Below are 22,633 nucleotides of genomic sequence, written 5' to 3'. Positions count from 1 at the left end.
TATATTTTTCAGCAGCTTGTGAAGGTTGGTCAAATGGAGGCCATTCAGAGCAGGAGGGGATTGGGTCGACCCCGTTGTTCCCCTGCCCCTCCCTCTCTGCCCCCGAGGCCATGTCCCCACAGGGAAGGTCATCGTTGCCTGAATGGCGTCCCAAATAGCCCTCATAAAGGCATGCCGGGTGCAAGACCCCTGTGGGGATCAGGTAGTGCGTCGGGGTCCCACAGACGAGGCGGGGCTCAACACTTGAAAGGTTGGCAGGAGAGGAGGGTGCGCCACCGACCAGTTATACTGTCTGAAATAAAACAATTTGGTGGTAGGGGACATTTATAGCTGCATATTACATTACTATGGTGTTACTACCGCTGTTCATTTGTGATCCTCTAAACGTAACCTACTGTAGTTCACTGTTGAGGAATAAACCTCCGACCCAGAAACCTCATGTTAGTGTCCAAATGTCGGGTTTGGGACCTCATGTGGGACTGCTTGTTGAGAGACTGAAAACAGTATAATGCTAATACTTAATGCTAATAAAGTTTGTCACACTCAAACCCGACAACTTGATATTATTGTAGTTGCTGGGGTCTCCAGCAGGAAACTGGTGCCGTATGGATTCATTTTTAACTGTTACAGAAATTATTTACTACAGAAAATCAGTGATCCAGGAAGCAATTGGAGGCCAAACATATGTAGGACTGTTCTACAAATTGTTCCGCAAATTATTAGCCATGTTTTCTTCTTCTTATTTGTCTTTGCCTTCTTTTTCTTCTCTTTACTAAATTCATGTCTGAGGTGGAGCCTGGAGATGGAGTGGCTAACTTTTAAATTTAGGCTTAAAATTAATCAGTATTTAATTTTGTGTAGTTGTTTCAACTTCCATTACAGAAAAACTAAGATTGGCCAAACTTAACACACATGTGCATCTGTTATATCATCCTGATTCTTGCCTCTAATAGCTGTGGACACAAACTCATGAATCTGCTAGAATAGTTTTTGTACCAAGAGTTGTGTACTCGCATAAAAATGTAAATAGTTTGACATTTTGAAAAATATGCTTACTCGCTGTCTAGTCAAGAAAATGAGCAGATCAATACCAATCTCATGTCTGTACGGTAAATATAAAGCTACAGCCAGCAGCTGGTTAGCTTAGCTTTGCATAAAGTCTGGAAATAGAGGGAAGCCGCTAGCTTGGCTCTGTCCAAAGGTACCAAAATCCAGCTACCAACACCTCTAAAGCTCATTATTGGCACGTTACATCTTATTTGTGAGATCTGTACAAAAGCTGACGTACTGAAACGTCAAGTTGCGGTTTTATGGGGGATTATGTGCCTGGCAACCTCACAGAAACAACAAGACTTTCAGCAATAAGCGTGTTTCATGATATGTTAAACTATTTTTAAAAACCTTTTGCAGACAAAGGATTCATATATTACCACCCCAGTTTCATTCTTAGCATGTTATGCAATATTCCTCTGCTGGTGAGTTACAGTAAATGTCACATTTCCTGGTTGGTAGATCAGTTTAGGTGGAAATTCACTCTGTGAATTGTGTTGCGATAATCTTCCATGTTGTTTGGGTTAGCGGTGTCTGAGGATGTGTTGGTTGACAGCTGACTCACCAGCTGTTGACAGAGTTTGAGTTTTGTTTGGGAACGGCTGCCTCAGCATGCTGCAGGTGCACACAATCTTGTTTAGTTTCAGGGAGATAGCACCAAAGCAGTGAGGGAGAGGGTATATTATTCAACGACGGGGCAAAGCGACATTATCGGAGCTGCACATAGACTGTAGTAGCCGAGAGTCAGGGATGATGGAGTGATAGCAGAATGTGTAAACACTTTCCCTTTGTGTCAGTTGCTCAATTTGAGTTTGTCTTGAAGTCAGTGGCGGTACAAAGAAGTAGATATTTCACAGGATTTTGAATTGTAGAGGGCAGGCTACACTTTGGAAACATGGGCCAATGCAGGCAGACAGACACATAATCAAATTAGCTGACTGTAAGTGGGATGTTTATTCAAATTTAAGGCTAGACACGGTTGAGTAACAGAAGAACAGCTCAGCACATCCGACCACAAAACTGGAAAAGGTGCAGGGTTTTTGCACAACAGCACAAAATGAATATCTTTATGAGAGTTTATGTTTTGTCCAGTGGTTTTGCACACATCTCATAAAGGTCTAGCTCCACAAATCCAAAAAACACTGCTATCCAGGCAAGGCACTTGGAAGCGTGCATAACGTCACATCCTTTGGATAGAATTACAAACAGTACGACTGGATTACGTGCTGCATTGTTTCCTGTGAATCTCTCGTGTGGGTGGGAAATTTAAATCTAGAGTTTGAATGGCGGACCCTGGCACTACCAAAAAAAACTATTACATAGGTAATTACAAAATGTAATTTTTCAGATATACTTCAGACTGTGACCATAAGTGCCAGGGGGATGTTCAACTCCAGAGTTCTTCCTTAAAATATTTAGAATTTCTTTCACTCTTTCATAGTGTTGTTTGTAGTGTAATGTATTTATTTTTATATGCTACTTGGTTTTCCTTAAATTTGGTCAGTGTTTGCAGCTCAAAATAGGCTATTATGTTTCTGTCTTTGCTGTAATTTGTCTTCTAGCACACTGTATCATACCCATATCTCTCTGTGATCTACAATCTCTCACGTGATGGGACCAGAGGTCCTGTCAGCCCCACGGGCCTCCAGTGCAGCTGCACTGTCTGCGCCGTCCATATTTCCGCCGGTGTTTGCAAGTGTGGTATTCAGTGTTGAGTGGGGACATGTGGGGCCTCGGTGAAGACCGACAGACGCTTTGGGAAATGGGACAAAGTCTCGCAGAAAATATGTCTGGAATGTGTTACAGCAACAAGGAGTAATAAAAAAAAAAGACAAACTTTTGTAACCAAACCAAATGGAGGCTAACCATTATGGTAATCCCCCCCAGTTTATCAGTGATGTCAGTGTTTCACCCTTTGGCCTTGTAGATAATTTTCAAGGACATCATTCACATCTACTGTGTGTGCAGTAATTTACTTAAGCTAATTTGGGTCAAGGCAATGAGTCATGTAGTCTATATAATGTAGTTCGTATTTCCCAAAATGTCGAACTATACCTTTTAAGGGAAAATCAATCTTCTTTGCATTGAGGGGTCACTACCCAAATTTAAACAGGTTGAGCGTCAGCCATGGCCTTGTCTTGTCAATAAGGGCTCACTCATAGGTGCCATAGGAGTTCATTCCTGACTGCACTTTGCACAGACCTGTTGGCCTGCACTGCTCTGCACTTCAAAGAATTTGGATGTTTGCATCCACGTTGTACACTTTCTTCTCATTCCTGTGAGCTCCCGTATTTATAGAACTCACTCTGCAGCTCGCCCCGTATTGTTGTTACTCCCTTATTTCCCGCCTCAGGATGGGATTAAATCTCTGAACTTCCACTGAACTATATCAATCCAACGTAGCACATATTGATACATGTTGAAGGCTGCGGCAACCTGCTAATTTGCTCTGTTAATTGTGCTTTAAACATTACAGCAAACCTGTGATTGTATAACAAAGTGACGTGATGGTATTGTGTCACCTGTTGCAACAAAGGCCTGGAAGACGTTCAAACTCTTTCAAGGGACATTAATTACAAGCAAGAATGTCAGCGTGTAATCTGATCGGCCCAAGATTATCAGTGAAGTCTCGAAAATGACTGAATGATGATTTTTTTTCCCATTTTAAATGATTTTCAGGACTGTATCAACAAAAATGTGCAAAAACACAGCTGAATTTATGAGGCTATAAATATGTCTCCAGAGATATTAGGAATACTAATACAGAACTGAATCATAGTGTGTTATTGTTTTGGCTGAGACTGCTGTCAGATCCAACCAGTTTTCTTTTGTTGTTGACAATAGAGGGCAATGCAGAATTCCAGGCCCCAACATGAACAATCATCTTGGCACGACTGTATACAATGAAAGGCTGAGCTAAAGAGGATGATGATGGAGTATATAAAAAGACTTGACACAATGAGTTGAACCCAGAAGTTTATCACTTGGCAGCCGCCTTGTCAAAACAATAACCCGGACTCTCTGTGCTGGTGTCCCAGCCCAGGTTGGCTGCTGCTGGCAGCTGGATGGCAGAGAGGCTCTGAATACTAGCTCCAGTCCTTCACCTCTTAGCAGACAGGGTTAGTCCGGGTCAGGGGTCTGGGTCCAGGGTCAGTGTGAGTCAGTGTGAACAAGAGGCAGTGTCAGGCTGTTGTTAAAGGGATAGTTTAAAATAAATACATTGAAATAACATTATAAGTATGTCAATGTCTGTACATTAAGTACAGAGCTGGAGTCAGGATGTGTTTAGCCTAGCTTAGCATTATGACTGGAAACGGGGAAACAGCTAGGCTTGCTATAACCAAAGTAAAAAAAACAATATGACAAATAACATTATGGGAAATACACTTTCTTTATTTTAAAAGATAAATATCAATCTCATGTCTGTGAGCTGTCAGGATGTTTAGCCTAGCGTAGCATTAAGACTGGAAGCAGGGGGAAACAACTAACCTGGCTCTGCCAGATGTTTTTACATGACTGTTTATGCACAAAATTAACTAACAGGAAACAATTTGGTAATTAGTGATCTTTAAAGGTATTGGTAGGTGTATTCTTTCACTTTAAACAGAGCCATGCTAGCTGTGTCCCCTGCTTCCTGTCTTTATGCTAAGCTAGGCTAACCATGTACTCACTCCACCTCCGAACTTAAAGCAGTGGTTTGACATTTTGGTGCTTATTCATGCCTATTCACTTTCTTGTCGAGAGTTAGATTAGAAGATTGTGATAATTTCATAGTTACATGTTTTGCACTGGGTTGAAAAAATGGCCACAGTCCTTTTTGAAATCCTTGCAGAACCTATTATATAGTTTTAAATTTAGTTTGCCAAGTCACTGACATGTTGGAAACCCAAGCTACAGTGGCATGTAGGATTTTAAAGGAACGTTGGCTTTGACTGTCAGAATGTATTTAATGAACAGTTTGCGTACTAATGGACAAGCTGCGGCACACAAAAATGCTTAAATAACATAAACATTTAACACAAAAAAGTTGTTGTTTCAAACCCACTTATTGTAAAGACTTTGATATGTTACAAGCATTAACAAATGAACTGCGTTGATCTCTGATGAAATGTCTTTTTTTGAAGTGATTTACACAAAAGGGAAAGGCTTCACTTCATACACACCATCACTGTCTATCAGCATTCACCTTATACATCCCTCAGAAGGGATTGTCATCATGTGTTGAGAGACTGAGCAAGAAAAAAGAGCGACTGACAGAATAAGAGCTTCATCTCCACCTGCCTACCAATGTAAACAAACACAGTCACAAAGGAGAGCAAAACAAACAGGAACACAGATGCCCTGTAAGTGAGTGTCTCCATTGCTTTATGTATTTTTCTTTTCAATTATCTTTGGAAACCCAAGTCAGATTAACGTCTGTCTGTTTGCAGTGTTGGCTCGATACAGTGTTTTCTCAGATAGTGTAATGTTTATTCAAGTTCCAGTATCAGCACTTACTGTTGACAAACATAGCAGTGAGAAAAATATGGGTCAAAATCCTCAAGCCAAAAGGGACATTCCTATCAGTGGCACATTATTATTGGCATAAGATAACTTTGCAACCTTTTTTTGATTCAAAATCAAGCCTCAGGGAAATGAGACTGAAGGTGTGTTCGGATCAAATACAAAGCGAATAGACGAGTATATGCGTCCGCACGAGTTGAAATGTTTCAACTTGACCGAAACATTTCTGAAACTTGAGAATCAGAGATGGAGGACAAACTTATTGTCGCGGTCTGTGGACACCCGGAGCTGTACGATTCAACGTCTTTACGGATCATGAATGCCTATAACAAACGGCAATCCATCAAATACTTGTCTAGATATTTCAATAACAACCAAAAATGTAAACCTGCAGGTGGCGCTAGAGGAAAAGTAAGAGGATCACCAAAGTCATCAGGAAACATCATCTGGCAACCACGAATGTCTGCACCAAATGTTTTTGGCAATCAGTTGAGTAGTTGCTGAGATGTTTCAGGACCAAACTGGTTGACCGACATTTCCATCCCTAGAGCAATGCTGCTAGCATGACTAAAAATAACTGGAAATATGACTCTGAAGTAAATTCTGCTCTTTTAAAGCTTTAACTGAGGTTAAACTGTACTTCTAGATAGCACTCCCTCAGGCTCTTTCTCCTCAGACATTGATGAACGTTCGACAGGGTGAATTACTCCGGCAGGAATGCTTTAAGACTAACACCTGTTAGCCACTGAAACAAAAATGCAAAGAATTACTTCAAGTGCCAAATAAAGGCACATTTTACCTTGCATTTATTATGTGTATGCATAACGGATATGCATTTGTTATGGAACGTGTATATATTTAGAATCTATGGGATATGTGTGTTTTTCGTCATCCCTGACTTTGAGTTTTTGGACAACAGAGTTCAAACTCCTCCTGAAACATGTTGTATAATTCTTTGCATTCTGAACATTCCCTCCAAATGTGCATATGAGCAATGGCTGACAGGCCCCCCCCCCCCCCCCCCACTCTCTTTGATTTCAAACTACAGTAAAGCTGAATAAAGCCAGGGAAGAGCCGAAGCAGAACTGCAGACACGACTCTTCCTCGCATTCACGTCTGTCAGCGAAGCATTTTTTGAATATCTCGAGGATGTTCCTGTAATGCTTTTCAGTATGTGTTGTGCTCCTGGCAGGGAGGCATTTGCTGGTTTGGGTAGGACTGAGAGCGGGATTACAGGGAGACAAAGTGCTGAGAGATACCTGCACAGATTCCCATAATCAGCTCTCTGAGAAGTGTGTCATCCCCTCTCGCCCAGATGTGATGACAAATCAAATTCAACCGCAGAGGGAGGACCACTCAAGTTGCCAGTCTGACTTTCTCTTGCAAAGCAGACACTAAAAGGGCAACACCCCGCACCGCCATGCCAACCTCTACTTCTCAAGCAAACCTCCCTGACAGGTTTCTCGTGATGCTCCTGGTGACCTTGTCAGCTAAATCCTGAGTTTGACTCAGCCAGCCACAGTAATTAATCCCCTCTGGTCAGGCTGCGGCAGGGTTTCGTGAGATGCTTTTGGCACAGCTGGGAGTGTTCGATGGAAAACAGGGCGTGTGGAGGTAGATTCGGGCGTTGGTTAGACGTTAGAAGTCGAGACCAGTCCGCCCCGCCCAGACGTTCCTCGCAGAGTCCTATTGTTCGGCTCCTGAGCTCGAGAATTCCTGTCGAGTGGAGGAGATTCCTCGCTGTGTAATGGGGTATTATGTTAGCGGTCGCTCTATTCAATAGACTAATGAGTTATGCCAAAAGCTAATGTCTCAGGGGAGTTTCTTGCATAGAGCTGCATAGTTTAGAGGGTAAGAGCCATTGTGTTGGGTCCCGGGCCCGTCTGCATGCTGTTAACCTCTTCAGTGTGCAGGTACATGGAGGCGTCCCCTTTCAGCAATGCTTCTGCAGAACTTAATAAAGCTTCGGCTGGCTCGTGACGTAGCTTTGTCAAGATAAGAGTGATCGCCAAGTCACTGAAACAAACATGCAGCAGTCATTTTGATAAAGGCAATCTGATAACAAGCTATGGAGTTAGTGTGTTAAAAGGGCTGCAGTGATATGGATTTTCTATGGAAGTGTGGTACAAATATAACGTCAGTGGTGGAAAGTAGCTAAGTACAATTACTCAAGCACATTAAGTACAGCTCTGAGATACTTATATTTCTACTCACCACATATCAGCAGGAGATTTTGTATTTTTACTCTACTACAGTTATTTAACAGCTTAAGTTAATTTTCAGATTCGGATTTTACATAAAAACCCACGATGAGCTTATAGAACATGTATTTTATCGATTAAACTACTCAACAATAAGTAAAATACTTCCAATTAGCTCCCTTTTGATCAACTGCAACACTAAAATGCTGCTTACAAGTTGCTGATCAGTAACAATAATCCAGTATATAATATAACAATGACATGAAGCATGCTGCTGCATAATGAGTGCTTTTACTTTTGATGCTTTAACAGCACCTTTACATTTTTGAATGCAGTACCTTTCCTTGTAGTGGAGTATTTTTACGCTGTGGCATTATCACTTTAACTTAAGTAAAGATCTGAATACTTCTTCCACCACTATAAACATGTGCGTCATGTTTACATCATGTTCATAAACCTGAGAGAGAGAAATCCATGCAGAGAAATGTTGTAATGGAGCCACTTTTAAATGGAAAAGCATCAATATTATTGTTGACCTTCTCTTGTTATGTAACATGTTGTGGAAAAATAACTTACTGTATCAAACATTATGCTGGTTTCTTATCGACTTGATAACGTTTCCTCTACAATCCCCAGAGAGCACAATATCAGCAGATCTACTTCCATTAACAGGAGGTTTGTTTGGCTGCAAACACTTCACTGTACCTGCATCGTGGGATTAAACTCAGCTGAACACCAGTCATCTAAACTTTGTCCCTCTTGTCTTCACACTGTATCTGCAGTCCTGACTGTCTCTTACAATTGTTTTGCAAACAAAAATTAGGTCTGTCTGGAAAATATGACATCAGTATTATTATGATTGGACTCTGCACGCAGGAGGACTCGACAGCGTCTCTTTCAATAAGCCCGAGGCGCTGAATCCACCACGGATTTGTTTACTAAATGGGCTGGATAGATAAGACGCTTCAACCAATTTGCATTGGATTGTTCTCCGCTGCCAGTTCAAGCAGCTCCGTGATGAGTGATGGGAGCGAGTTTCAGGCTCACCAGTGTTTGAACTGAACCCAGGAACAACTTGTAAGACATTCATCATGTGTACAACTGAGATATGGCAACACATTCGCGCTGCTTCTGTCTTTTTTTTTTTGCTTTTGAGTGCTTGTGATGACAGAAATAAGTCTCATTTTCTAATCCATGCTTACTCTCATTGAGTCTCATTTTCACATAAATTGACGGATCACATGCTCGTCTATGGGTTGAGAAAATCCTCCATCTTGACCTAAAACCTGCTTTAAAACTGACTTGATTATCTTGAAAATGCACTTCTCTTTCTTCCTGCTAAGTTGGCATTACCGTGATACTGGGTTGATGAGTGATGAGTGATTTACTGGCATGAAATGAATTTGATTTATGAGATGAAATTAAACATATCCGTGGAAGTGCCAGGAGTTTTTGGTTTCAATTAGGGAGAAAAACATATGCAAAGCCCCTGGAGGAGGAGAGGTAAAGGGTGATTAAGGGACGGCAAATGTAAATAATGGCACTTATCTGCAATAAACGGAGAGGCCGGGGCAGGTGGTTAAGAGAATAACATAAGAGTGACTCAGCCTTTGTTGTAGCTGAGTCACTTGTCAGCCAAAAGTTGGATCAGCTCAGGTTGGAAGGTGGTAGATATCTAAACGTATTCTAAAGCAAAGGAGATCATTACAGAGCTGCAAACAAACAACGTGCTGGATGTGTCTTTGAAATCCAAGCTGCTGAAAGAAACCTTAAATCCACATTCAGCTGATTTAGAAATTGCAGTGTATACTCTGGTCTGGTGCGGAGATGAAAGGGCAGAGTTAGCAGCTCTTTGCCCCTTTGTCTTCCACATCAACGCTGTCTTGTTATCACATCTGAATGTGTCTCTCTCCTTATCCCCGTCTCTCACACTTTGTCTCACTCGGCTCTCTTTCACTTTTGCTTTTTGTATTTTAGTTCACAGAAGACTTTGAATGTTTCCAGATCTCCAACTTAAGACTGCTTTGCTTTTCTAAAGTCTACGGCTTCAAAGATCCATTTCATTGCACATAGAATACAGCACAGAATACGAAACAACAAGGAGGAAAGACTAGAGCAGTTGTTTTTTTAAATAAATGTGTAAAAATTTATTTAAGTTTGGCCAAAATTTGGCACCTTGGTGACAAAACATTTCATAGAAATGACAAACCAAACATGTGACGGACCAATATGGCGAACAAATTCCAATATGTAAAAAGAATAAATAAATACAACAACATACAACAATGTATTTAGTGAAAAATTAAATTATGAGAAGTGTAAAGAAATCTGATAACATCTACATGAAAAACTCCCAGCAGCAGCTACTGAACTGCACAGCTACAATGACCTGACACAGGAGACGACCTGTTACTTAATATGCAGTAAATAGTTTCAGTCAGTGAAGAAAAATGACACAAGGCACTAAATCCCTTCTATGTAGACATAACAGTCTGTTTTTGCAACTGTGTGTGAGAAAATAATGGCATTTTGAAATATAATACGTAGGACTGCCTTCATCCATATACAGCAGTGATTTTTAATCTTCTGTAACAAGAGGGATTTAAATTCAATCCTTCCAGTAATGTCAAGGTTTTGAAATGCTATTTGGTGTGAGTCCAAAAGGAGTTACAGTGACCCTGACACCTACAAGATCAATGAATGTCCTTGATTTTGCAGACCGGCGGGTGGGGTGGGGGGTGGCAAGTCCTCTGTTCAGCTTATCTCCTTTCACCTGAACTCCCCCGTCTTGTCTCTGACCTCGTTCAGCTGGTTGATGGAGTGCAACCAAGTCGAGTCGTAAATGCTCTCTGCTCAGCTGCAGACGCCTCTCAACACCGCAGCCTTGTAGCCAACATGGAGGACGTTTGCCGGCCTCATTTGGGCTCTCCGCTGATCCCCACTGGCTGATGGCTTTAGAGAAGGGCCCGTGGTTGTGAAACCCTTTCCCCCTCTGTATGACAAGGTGAGGAGGTTATCTGGCGTCTTTAGGAGGCCGTGCTCTCGCCCTCCCATGCTCTCGCCCTGTGGCGCTGTCTCGCCCTCCACTTCTCCAGAAGCAGGCGAGTTTTCAAGGCAGCCCTGATTGCTAGAGGCGACACCCGTTTCTTGTTGCTGTACTTCGCCCTGCAGACAAAGACAAAAGACAATCAGACATCCGAACCATCGATCTGTTAGGTTATGTAAAAGGTAAACCTGTAGCTGGCTGGATTCGAGCTGTCAGTCACTCACATTCAAACCGCCCAGTGTCATGCAGAACACTTTTGAGTGGTTTGAGCAGATTTGTTTCCAATTATTAATGTGTGCAGACAGGGTGAGAGGGTTTTGAGTTTGGAACATGATGGTACATGAGTGCAGCTGTGGCAGAGAGGAGCTCTGTTACCCACATTACTCTCACGTCTAAGTGATGCAGCTGACTTGAGGTAAATTCCATACAAGCTTAGAGGTTTTATGGAATTCATAATGGTGCTCAGTCATCATGATATATAGGGAATTCCTTGCTGGAGGGTTAATCTTGACATTCCTGCATCTTAAACAACGTGCTGACTGTCACCTGCTTTTACCCATGCAAAAATAATGTACCCTGAGATATTTCGCCCTACAAAAGATGGCAGTGTTGCGTGAGGTTATAATTGCCATGACCATTTATTTTGCAAATAGGCTTTGAGGTATTCATTCATATTCCTTCAGTCTGAGCGGGTTGTCTTACCTCTTAATCCTGCCCGTGTCGGCTGCCAGCCTGTGTTTGCACTGAGCCTCAACACAACCATCGCCCTCGGCGGAGCGGATCACCGTGTCTGGCGACGTTTCATACCTGAGAGGATCACATTTCAATTATTCAACTCGCAGTTTCGACACATTCATGGCAGTCAAGAAACGAAACTTGTTCTCACATGTGATGGAAACAGATAGACTCGGGCGATTTCTAGTATCAGTGGCAGTAAATATGATCGATGTTCGGCTTATAATTGTTATTGCCGGTTCACAGGATGTCGTGGAAGCTGTGATGAAAAAAAAAGAAAAAAAAAGCAAATAACGCACCTGGGGTGTTTTTCCAGCCGGCAGAAGTTTCTGCATGTGTTGTCGCTCTCGCGGAGACACCGGCAGCGAGGTCCGCTGCTGGTTGCCATGGAGTCCGCGACCGCGCGCCTCGTCCTGGGAGCGTTGCCCAGTCCGTATGAGACCACGCGCCTGGACGGAACAGGGACAACATTCGAATCAAACAACTGAAACTAACGGTCAAGACACCGACGCGTCACGTCAGAAACGTCGTGAATGGCGGTCAAAATGCGTTCAAGTTAGTTTGTTTAACTTTTCCAAGTAAAAGTAAAACGTCTCCAAGACTGATACGGGAGACAACCTGTACTTTATTATCAGGTACACTCGCTAAAAGTTAGCTTAACGTCACTGTTTGCTACTCGTTCGTCAAATCGTTTTTGTGTCAACGTCTATCCAATATTTCGAATCAGTAACGTACTTGAGGAAAATAAAATGTCTCATTCTCTACCAGGGCTGCTGGAGAAAAGCAATCTGTTACTATTGTTAAAAGACGACGTTAGGCTAATGGTGACTTACTCAGGCGTGTTGACCCAGATGATGTCCAGGTGGCAGAAGTAGACGCACTCCTTGTCCAGGAAAGTGGCGCAGGAGCAGCGTTTGGTCCGCACATGGCGCCCCTGGGTGGCGGCGGAGGCAGTGGGTGTCTCTCCAGAAGGCGCTGATAGCACTGTAATTAAATCATCGTTATCAAAACATTGCATATAAACTGTTAACCTAACGTTACATGTCAGGAAGATGCATAAAGCAAACGCATTATTTTCAGAGACATGATTCAAACTGTTATTTAAATAATTTGAGTATTTCACATATGACTTATATTAGTATACGTATCTAAATGTTGTGTTAATGCACATGTTAAATAGCTACATTTAGTCGTTTGATTGTTTAAAAAGAAAATAAAAGTTACCTGTGCATAAAATCCAGGAGTACGTCACTGATAACGCGGAAATCAAAATGTATATATCCATTTTTTCCAGACTCTTCTAAAAGAGAAAATATTGCTCAAGAAAATTAATAATCCTCCAGAAGTGGGAAATGAAGCATCCAGTGTATCACTCCTTCGCCAAGTGTTGCGGTGATCGTCCTCAGAGATTCACGCAGGAGCGCAGAGGCGTCAGTCTGGAGTCTCTCTGTCAATGTGGCCCAGCATGTGCAGCCTTTGACTTTATACAAGTGCTTCCCACCTCCCCCCTCCCTGTCCTGCAGAGCCGCACAGTGTTGTCCTTTGGCTTGTACCCAGACAATGATGTTTGTTAGTAGTCGGCCCCTGATAAGCAGCCGTGCAGGCCAAGGTGAGGGCTTTGAGATGCCTTGGTTTTGAGTTAGTGGGTGAGGAAGACGCCGGGTGATTGAACGCGACCTGTGCCACACTCTCGTTGGACTTGTTGGAGTTGCACCTCTGAGACAGCAGGTGGCAGTCAAGCAACAGTTTTATGGTGAGCATTGCATCTAGAAGTATATTATAAAGTGTATAAAGTATAGATTGTTAGCTGACTTAAATATGACTCACTGTACTGTACTGTATTTTATTGCTGAAACCTACTCAAGTAAAAAAATAGACAGTCACAATGAGGAATTACAGTGTTACAGCAGTCAGATCACATATGTTTTTTTAAATGTCATGTTTTATGTAACCAGATAAGTCCCTTTTGAGTTTGGAAACTTCTTTTGCAAGGAAGACCTGGCCAAGGCGGCGGGATAAAGCGTTGCAGACAAAACCATTCAAAAGATAAAACAATACTAAAAAACAGATAACAATAAGGCAAAAAATAAACCAAGCACATAGACAATTAACAAAGGAGTCATTTACTGTAAGGTTTACAATAGTCTTGAATGCGGCCAGAGATACCAAATCCCTTGACTTAAAATCACAAATGAGATCAGGGAGGAGGAAGGTAAGAAATAAAACACAATTAAAAGCCATAAATATAAAAAACACAATGACAATAACGGAAGTAATATCACAAGGTGGTGTCTTCTGTTATTCTTGACTTTTGAACACGGAGTATGTACATCAAATATGAACTAATCTACTAAAGTGAAAATAGAATAAAAAGTGCACTTTGAAAATCTCTTAATTGCAATTCAGCCCAGTCTAAAGCAGCAGTCTCGTCACATACTGAAGTTTGAACTTTGAGAGCCAGTCCTCTCTGTTGACAGAGAAGTTGCCTGGCAGGAGGGGATTTTGCCCTTTGCATGATCAACTGAGTTGGAATAAAAAAAATCTTTAATACACCTCATTCTCTGTCTCTAAGTATATAATATTATAGGGTTAAACACCAAACATAACCAGTGCAAACCTCTTTATCTGTGGCCCATTTTGAGCAAGATTCTTACTGGAGATTTAACATTTCAACAGGTAGTTAAGATCTGTGTCTTATTAATATATCATCATTATTGTTTGAAATGCAGATGTATAAAAATCAGTATTTATAATCCATGAGGTAATCTGTCATCCTGATTGTGCGTTGTTTTACATCATCCCTTTGCAGTGTATATACGGTCCTGTTGGCCCTGTACCTTGTGCCCCACAGCTGGTGTGTTTTATTCTGTCTCCACGTCGCCAATAACCTCGGAGGTGTTGTGTTTTTGGGTTGTCCGTCTGTCCGTCAGGAACACCTGAAGGGAATTTCTTCAAATTTGGTACAAACATCCACGTTTTTGGCCATAACTCAAGAATTGATGCGATAATTATGACAAAATTTCGCAGATGTTCAATGGGATACAATGATGAAGTGATGATTTTTTGACATCATAATGTCCTGGAAGAAGAGTTTTTAGCCATTATTCAACACCATAACTCAGGGACAGAAAGAGATATTGTGCCTATATTTTACAGTTGGTCGGATACTGTATAGGTGACACTTTTGACTCAAAGGTCAAAGGTCATTGTGACCTCAAAATAGGTTTTTAGCCATAATTTGAGCCAGAATGAATTGGGCGATTCCAGATTTCACACACATGTTGACTGGGACGACACAATGCGTGAACAATATCTAGCACATTACGAGTTTTCCTCCATCTCGTCCATTCTGCCTTCCACTTCCTGCCTCATTCTGAATTCCGACTTGATGGGTTGACAGAGGCATACAACCGCGGGGCGGTAATTCTAGTTAATTGATGAATGATTACCGAAAGTACAAACAAGCTCCAAAGTGGCTGTTAATCTAATGGTTTCCCTCCACCACCAATTGTAATAAACTGTGGAAACCGAGGAGTACTTTATTTCCCTAAATCACATATTCAGAGACACTGTGCTGCGGGCAGTGGTGGAAAATCTACCTTGTTTGTGTGTGTGTGTGTGTGTGTGTGTGTGTGTGTGTGTGTGTGTGTGTGTGTGTGTGTTAGTGTGCACACGCGTGTGCATGCATGCTCAAAGTGGAAAAGTCTTCGTTAAAGTATCCCGACATGCTGCAGCTCTGAGGCCCTTTATCAGAGTCTGGTGTTAAGAGTTTCCACTGGCCAGGAGAACAGCTTGTGCTAATGACAGGAGGAGCGTATATCTTCATTCAGGACAGAAACAACCCAGTAGAGAAACATGAGAGGCAGCTTCGTGTTAAAATTTGGACACTCAAGTTTAGCCAGTTGAACTCTGCAGCTGCTGTGATGTTGTGTGGTGTAAGATTTGTCCTGGCCATGCTTGAGTTGTCGATCTAGTGGGCTCTTCACTTCATCAGCCTGCATTTTGTTTTCTCAGCAGTTGCAGATATTGACCTCCAGGGGTCTCTGTTAGATTTGCTATAGCTTCCCCCTCAGGTTTCAGTCAGCCCTGTGGGAGGAGGGGGTAGAGCGATGGGGTCTGTACCGTAGATGTATGAGTCACCTTCTGAATGGGGTGGAACAAGGAGGTTATCGCTGAAAAGCCTCTTGAGATGAGTTTCCCTCATTGAGGCCAGATTCTTTACCATGACTCTCCTCGTAGGTGTAAAATAAAACAAATCTTAAATAAGTGCCACGCATTTGACTTTGGCAATTAGTTATTTTTTATACGTGGTGTCATTGTGGTGATGAGAGGATCACAAGGTTATCTCCTGAGGATTGAATCTAAATGATCTTTGCTGTACAGTACGTCACCCTTCACATTAAGTGGGATGTTGAAGGAGGTTTAATTGTTTTACTGTACACAAAATTTAATTTTTATCATTTTGTTATCATATAAAACAAAGCAGTGATGTTGCAGTTCCTCCCTCTGTTGAGCTGTCCATAGAAAGGTTAGAAAGCAAGAACACCTACCACATATAATCACAGTGGTAGTGAAGGAGCTGAAGGTCTTACCAATTGAGACAATCACGTAACCAGTTATTTACTTTAAGAATCGGAATTCAAGGCCATGTAAGAAGCTCTGCAGAACATGTCAGGGAGTGTTAATGGTTCAGACCTTGTACAGTTCCTGTAGGTGATCAAATATTATCACTATGTGATTCATTATAAAATAGCACACAACTATTAATCATTAGTTTTCCAAATTAAAGCAGCTTGATGTTATTTGTTTTTTTTACACTGAGCTCTGGTTGCTTGGACATACTAGCCATGAATGACAAGCTCATGTCAATGACAGCTATGCCCATCACAGTTTGACAGAGCCCATGTTTCACGTTTTCAAATGTTTTGATTTCTCCAACAAACACCAAAGATATTCTGTTTATCATCACAGAAGAAAAATTCTGAAAATATTCACATTTCAGAGGCTGAAACCAGTTTGTCATTTTTGCTTAAACAATTGGTAGAATGATTAATCAAATATCAAAATTGTTGCCTATTAATTTTCTGTCGATCGATTAACTGTTGCAGATTGAATTCTAATAGGTTTTGATATGGAAAATGTGCTACCTACAATATTTAATGTGACATATAATCAACAGAAAAATAGGTAATAAACATACATTTCGTAAGGACATACCAAACCAAATCGATTTCACACCACAGTCAGTAGTTGTACTTACCAGTTTAATTTGTTAATTGTTAGAATCAATACTCTGATTGTCTATGATTCAACCTTAGACTGCGAGTGAATACCTGCCATCTGAATATCCGATATTTTTCTGGTATTTAACTGACAAAACACAGCGACACCACTTTAATGTTTGTAAACAAATTTTTTTACTGATACAGTTAAGAATATTGATACAGCAATGTAAAGCTACCATAATGCACATACCTATGGACTTATGAATCATAATGGGCACTAGATGGATTATAATAAATAGTTGAACACAACATCTGTACACAGAAACATTGCCCCATAATCCATAGAAATGTACATATACCAGTACAACATTTATAATTCCATAAATTTACGAATGACAAATCCTCCAAAATAAAATTGATATCCTCCATTGTTATGCCTCTCTTCTATTTTTCTGAAATAAACACAAGCAACTACTGAATTTATAAGGAATTATGTACAGGTTCCTAAACAAGAAACTCCATAAAGGCACAATTGTCTATACAACATGTACAAAAAAAGAAACTGTCTGGAGCTGACAAAAAAGTAAAAATAAAATGATTGGTCATCATTATAATTATCATGTGATTGCACATACAATATGAATGTCAGCATCTGTGCTTTGAAAGGTGATTTGCAAAGAAACAAACCCCTGAAAAGTGTTTTCAGTCTTACAAAGTGACAAGAATTACAAAAAGAGAACAAGAAGAGCTTTCCACTTGGGGTTTTCAGGTGGCAATGACCAGTCTGTCTTCATCATCACTGGATACCTCATTATAGTCATCAATTACCTTCTGCCAGCTGGTCACTGGAGGTGGTCTTGGATGTGCAGGATGACTAGCTCCCTCAACTGGCGACTCCTTACCACTGTATGCTCGGCTCTCAGGAGCTGGTGATCGATGCTGCTGTGGGGATTTTTTTCTGTCATCCCTCTCAACAGTCTGTGTGAGCTCTGCTCTGCTGCTACCTCTGGGGCTAGCGCTGCTGCCTGAGGTCAGTTCTGGAGAGCTGCTGACCTTGAAATGGGCGGTCGGTGAAGTGTGCACGCAGCTCTGTAAAGAACCGAGCCCTCGTTCATTTTGAGATGGCTGTGCTCCTGAAGCTTCAGGGCTGCCCTGCCTCTCTGAGGACGCAGGTAGAGGACTAAGGGTGGATAGAGGGCTGAGAGAAGGAATGATGGCAGGCAAGGCGATGTTAACTATCTGCAGACCTGGGACTTGTGTCTGGGGGCCTGTGCTGCTTTGGGAGCTGGGGTTGGCAGCTAAAACCTGAAGCCCGAGCGTGGCATTGAGGGTGAGCCCTTGCTGGTTCAGTAGCTGGGTGGATGCCAGGCCTGTGTTGGTCAGCCCCATGAGGTTAAGTGTCTCCAGACCTACTGGCTGGATTGTTTGAGCCTGCAGACCAGTGACCTGCCCTAGGGGGAAGCAGGGCACAACACTACTGATTGGTTCCTGGACCACAAGTGGTTGGGTTTGCAAACCCTCTGGTTGGGGTGGAGTGTTGGGAGGTAACGGGCTCGTGTTCCTGTGAATGACGCTCACAGCTGGGATGGTGAGCTGGACGGGGCCAGCCTGGATTGGTACAAAGGTGGAGTAAGCTGCCAGGCCAGCAGGCACCAGCTGGATCCCCCCAACTGGGACCATGCTGTAAGAAGAGCGAGAAGGCTGCTGCGAGTGCAGGGGCAGGTGACTGAACAGGTGGGTCTGGGTCTCTGTTCCTGGTGTTTGGGATAGACCCTGTGGGGGAAAGTGCATGGGACCATGAGAAGCATAGGAGGAAGTCTGAGTGCCCCGGTCCACTGGTATGCCCGATTCGCTGGCTGCCACAGCAGGAGGGGCAGAGGAGGTGTCCTGTGAAAAGAGAGACACATCGAATATTCAGTCTTATTTCATGACTTAATTGTGGCACAATCCTAGAAGTTTAAAGATAAAATGGTATTTGGATCGATCCACCACACCTAATCAGCATTAATGAGACTATTCACCTATTTTCAGAGCATTCACAGGAGCTTTGTGGAAGTGCCTCGCATGCAGGATTCAAAGTAAGGGTATGGATAGGAAAGAAGGGAGGCAGGCAGGGAGGAGTGGAGAGAGACACAATGAGAATACATAGGTCTCACCTGGACTAGCTTGGAGACCTTGCCTGGCACTGGGGGACTAGGGGGCACATCAAAGTCGGGGTAGTCGATGGACATCTGCCTGCATGGTGACACTGGGCTCATCATGTGCACCGACTCTGTGTCTGAGGTGTAGGAGTCTGATATGGTGGCAACAGGTGGAGGAGAGTAAGGGAGGGGCATTGGGCTGTAGCAGGACCCAGAGATGGATATCTGCTTGCTCAGGGACACGGGGCTCATCATGGGGACAGATTCTGAGTCTGATGTGTGGGATTCAGGAGCTGGAGGCTGGGAGAGGTGTAGGGAGACTGAGCTGATTGACATCTGGGCTAGGAGGGCGCTAGGAGGGACTTCAGCCTCTTTGGAAGGGATATGCTGCGGGCTGGCAGAGACAGAAGGGTTGGTAGACAGGCCAGACTCTGCCTGGCTGTCCTCCTCTTCCTCCTCGTTGTCGTCATTCTCCTCATCATCAGGTCCATCGGAGTCATCACCATCTGAATCTTGACGGTCAGCACTGCTGACCTGACTGCGGTCTCCTGTAGATGAGAGAATATGTAAGAAGGAAGTTTTTTCATGGTATTCCACAGAACATATGAGTCACCAGAGCGGGTATGAAAATAGATAGGCCACTTTCATTCATTAAATATCTTCTATTATCACACTGTGAAAGAATCCACCTCTAAGAATGCAATTCAGAGATGTTTTGTGCTGCTGCATAGTTTCACACCCTAGACCACCATACGCCCCTGAGCTCCATCACAGGCAGAGGAGGAAAAACAAATATGCTCTTGGAGACTGGGACCATAGAATGCTTTCAGGCAGCTTCTCTCTCTCTCTCTTTTTTTTTCTAAAATTAGACGCAGCAATTTCCTCTGTCTAAACGCTGTGCATGCCGCCCACATGCGCTTTGAGTTAACAGAGGAAGAAGCTGCATTTAGAATTTCTAATTAGACCGTGGCAAAGCTATTGATCGACATAGCAACAGAGCACAAGCAGGGACAACCCGTGTTTTATATCTCTTGCCATTAACAGAACTATTTAAAGAAGGGCAATCCTGTTGTTTGAAACCAAAGCAAATGGGGTAAACATGACCTATCTGTATTAAGTCATTTGTAACAATAATACTGTAAATAAACTGTAAATCTGTATTTCTCTCTAGGCTAAGACTGCGCAGTGAAGCACTGTACCTGAGTCCTCTGCATCCTGATCCTCAATGAGACCCGCAGGAACCCCCATCTCCATGCATTTCTTACTGTGGGCCTTGGATTTCATGTGCTTGGTCAGATTTCCTGCAAGAAGAGAGGCAGTAAGGTCTTACAGGTGGGTAGAGATTGAACAATAGCACAGAAGGAGTTTATGTAAGAGAATGCGGTCTTTGGGCAAGCTGTATGTAAAGGGTGAGTAACTGATAAAGACATTTTTAAATGAACGTGGGTTGCTCTGACACCAAGTACTGTTCTGCAGTGTGGCGTGGGTAGGCAAGTTCGATAAAGAACGGTGAATCATACTGTCTTGGTTTAAGAGATGGTGAAACAACATCTTTAATTTCATAGCTCCTAAAAGGAAGAAGTGAACTGTAGCAGTTAAGCTATTAAAAATATATTGTCTCAAATGCAAATTGTGGTGAAAACAAATTGTATGTTCAGATGCAAGATCGGTGTCTGTAAATATGGTTTTACTAAAGATTTGCAGTACTATATATACTGTATGTATCCTGTAATTTAGAACCACATACAGTGCAGTATATTAAAAGACAAGGCAATTGTTTTGCTTAAGTATTAGATTTTGAGAAATCCCTTTAATGGTTAACATCTGGATCATTACATGTTCTATATTTACATGACCTGAGAATACAGTCCAATTATTATACATTATTTTCTAGAATATTTATTTATATATTTATTTAATCTTGTATAATTGATTTTTTGAGAAAGGACTGGCACTTCCACACCTCTTCACTGCATTTAAGGAGGAAAACTAAACTTCTTGGTTGATGGGAAAATATTGCATTAATAAAAGCATATCTATCATATCATGACATGTACACAAGTAAAGGAGTAGTGGCTTTAAATGTGTAGCTTTGAACACTCATCAACTACTGAGCTCTAACCTTTCGTCTTGAAGGAGAAGTTGCAGTGGACACAGTGGTATGGCCGGACATCGGAGTGGGTGCGGATGTGTTTGCGCAGCATGCTGGGCTTCTTGCAGCGGATCCCACATTCCTCACAGATGTATTTACCGCGTCCACGCCCACGTACGTAAATATACTCTTCATTAGATTTATATCTGTGGGGTTGCAATAGAGTCATGAGGGACACACAAGATAGGAAGACATAAACATCAAATGTATAATTGTAATATAATGATATGTAATATAATAAAATGAATTAATTAATTGTTGTGAATCATACCCGCCATCAAATATTTTGACCCTTCTTGGTTCTGTTTTAGATGCCGAGTCCTTGTCAGAGTCGTTGCTGGCCTGAGTTTCTGGTTGCATTTTACTTCTGGTTTCAACTGATACAGACTTCTGGGTTATTGGCACCTGCAGAAAGAAGAAGTGATTGATGTATTTATTGATCTGATTTCAGAAACAAGGCAGCAATAGAAGAGAAACATAAATATTTTGTAGAAAATGTGTTCGTACCCTGGGCATGACGTCTTTCAGCTTGCCTGAGTAAGACAAGATATCAGATTTCCCACTAGTTCTTATGGCCGAGGTGTAGTGTATTTTCTTGGAGCTCTGCTTGGAGTCAAACAGAGACATGACCACCTTGGTGGGCAACCCAAGTGGGTTATGGTTGTTGGGGTTGACTGTCCAGACAGCATATGCAGAAGTCTTCAGGTCAGTCTGTGGAACATGAAGAGGTTTCCTCTTCATCAAGAAACACCATGTAAAAGTGGTGGCAGTCTTCAGGCTGGGGAAAGACAGGCGATGACTGTCTTTTGTGTTGACCACAGACACAGATGTGGTCAGTTTCATCTGACTACCATGGAAACTGGAGGGCCTGATAGGAGATTTGGAAGGAGTCCATCTCTGTTCCTCAGCTTTCTCTTGGGGCTTCAGAGTGTTATTAGCTGGCATGGAAGTACCCTGCCTACCAGGTGAAGTATTCAAGGCAGGGCCTGCCTCCGCATGAATAACAATGCTTGTGTCTTTTGCTAGCCCAGCACTGTCAGGTGACATAGGTTTAACATCATCAGTAGCCTCTGAGTCCTTCTCCCCATCTGTTTTAACCTGCGGCAGAGGTGGGGCCTCAGTTTCAATGGGACTGTCCACCGGTTCAGTTGTGCAAACCTGCCTGACAAGTGTTAGCTTCCGCTGTCTGGTAACCTCTGACATCTTGGAATTAAGATAATTGACTGACCTCCCATCAGTTAGACAGGCCACACCATGCTCATCCTTAGCCCGTTTTTGGTGCTTTTCCATGTAGATGTCCAAGCTGTTGGCAGGTGACAACATTCGTTTACTTGAGGCAGTGGGTTCCTGCTGTGGGCATAGAGTTACTGATGCCAGTTTCTGTGTGCAATGTAAGGACCCAAGAGAAGGTGCTCGTTCTCCAGCATGGTTATGAGTACTAACTGTTTGAGTTTGAGTCCTATCCTTCTTTGCAGTTAGTACAGCATGAGTATCACTATCTACACTGTGAGTGGAAGAGAAACAATTTTTATTGGACACACAGGGAGCAGGGTGCATCTGCTCATGAGTTATGAGTATCT

The 22,633-nt window shown here is 42.4% G+C and overlaps 3 protein-coding genes across 3 annotated transcripts in view; all 3 read right to left on the bottom strand.

The window, feature by feature from the left end:
* Positions 1-9,977: 9,977 nt before the first annotated feature.
* On the bottom strand, positions 9,978-12,864 carry edn1 (endothelin 1). The gene is made up of 5 exons (XM_070922110.1): positions 12,760-12,864; positions 12,369-12,519; positions 11,835-11,984; positions 11,503-11,607; positions 9,978-10,919 (listed from the first exon to the last, which is right to left on the bottom strand). The coding sequence occupies exons 1-5, from the start codon at positions 12,818-12,820 to the stop codon at positions 10,781-10,783; spliced, it is 606 nt and encodes a 201-aa protein (XP_070778211.1). The 5' UTR covers positions 12,821-12,864; the 3' UTR covers positions 9,978-10,780.
* Positions 12,865-16,985: 4,121 nt separating this feature from the next.
* Positions 16,986-22,067, bottom strand: LOC139298655 (zinc finger protein 40-like). Its single transcript, XM_070921355.1, has 6 exons — positions 21,561-22,067; positions 21,325-21,458; positions 21,024-21,199; positions 20,101-20,202; positions 18,917-19,446; positions 16,986-18,647 (listed from the first exon to the last, which is right to left on the bottom strand). Exons 1-6 carry the CDS (start codon positions 21,996-21,998, stop codon positions 17,526-17,528), a joined length of 2,502 nt encoding a protein of 833 aa, XP_070777456.1. The 5' UTR covers positions 21,999-22,067; the 3' UTR covers positions 16,986-17,525.
* Positions 22,068-22,548: 481 nt separating this feature from the next.
* The window catches only part of LOC139299268 (zinc finger protein 40-like), a 44,984-nt gene continuing 44,899 nt past the window's right edge, over positions 22,549-22,633 (bottom strand). The window contains exon 9 of the mRNA XM_070922175.1: positions 22,549-22,557. Coding sequence (XP_070778276.1) covers positions 22,549-22,557 — 9 coding nt within the window. The remainder of the gene's footprint in view (positions 22,558-22,633) is intronic.

The sequence above is a fragment of the Enoplosus armatus genome, chromosome 16, assembly GCF_043641665.1.
Source record: "Enoplosus armatus isolate fEnoArm2 chromosome 16, fEnoArm2.hap1, whole genome shotgun sequence".
Classification (NCBI taxonomy): Eukaryota; Metazoa; Chordata; class Actinopteri; order Centrarchiformes; family Enoplosidae; genus Enoplosus; species Enoplosus armatus.
The sequence above is the reverse complement of the archived record's forward strand: the minus strand, read 5'-3'. Positions and strand labels throughout refer to the sequence as shown.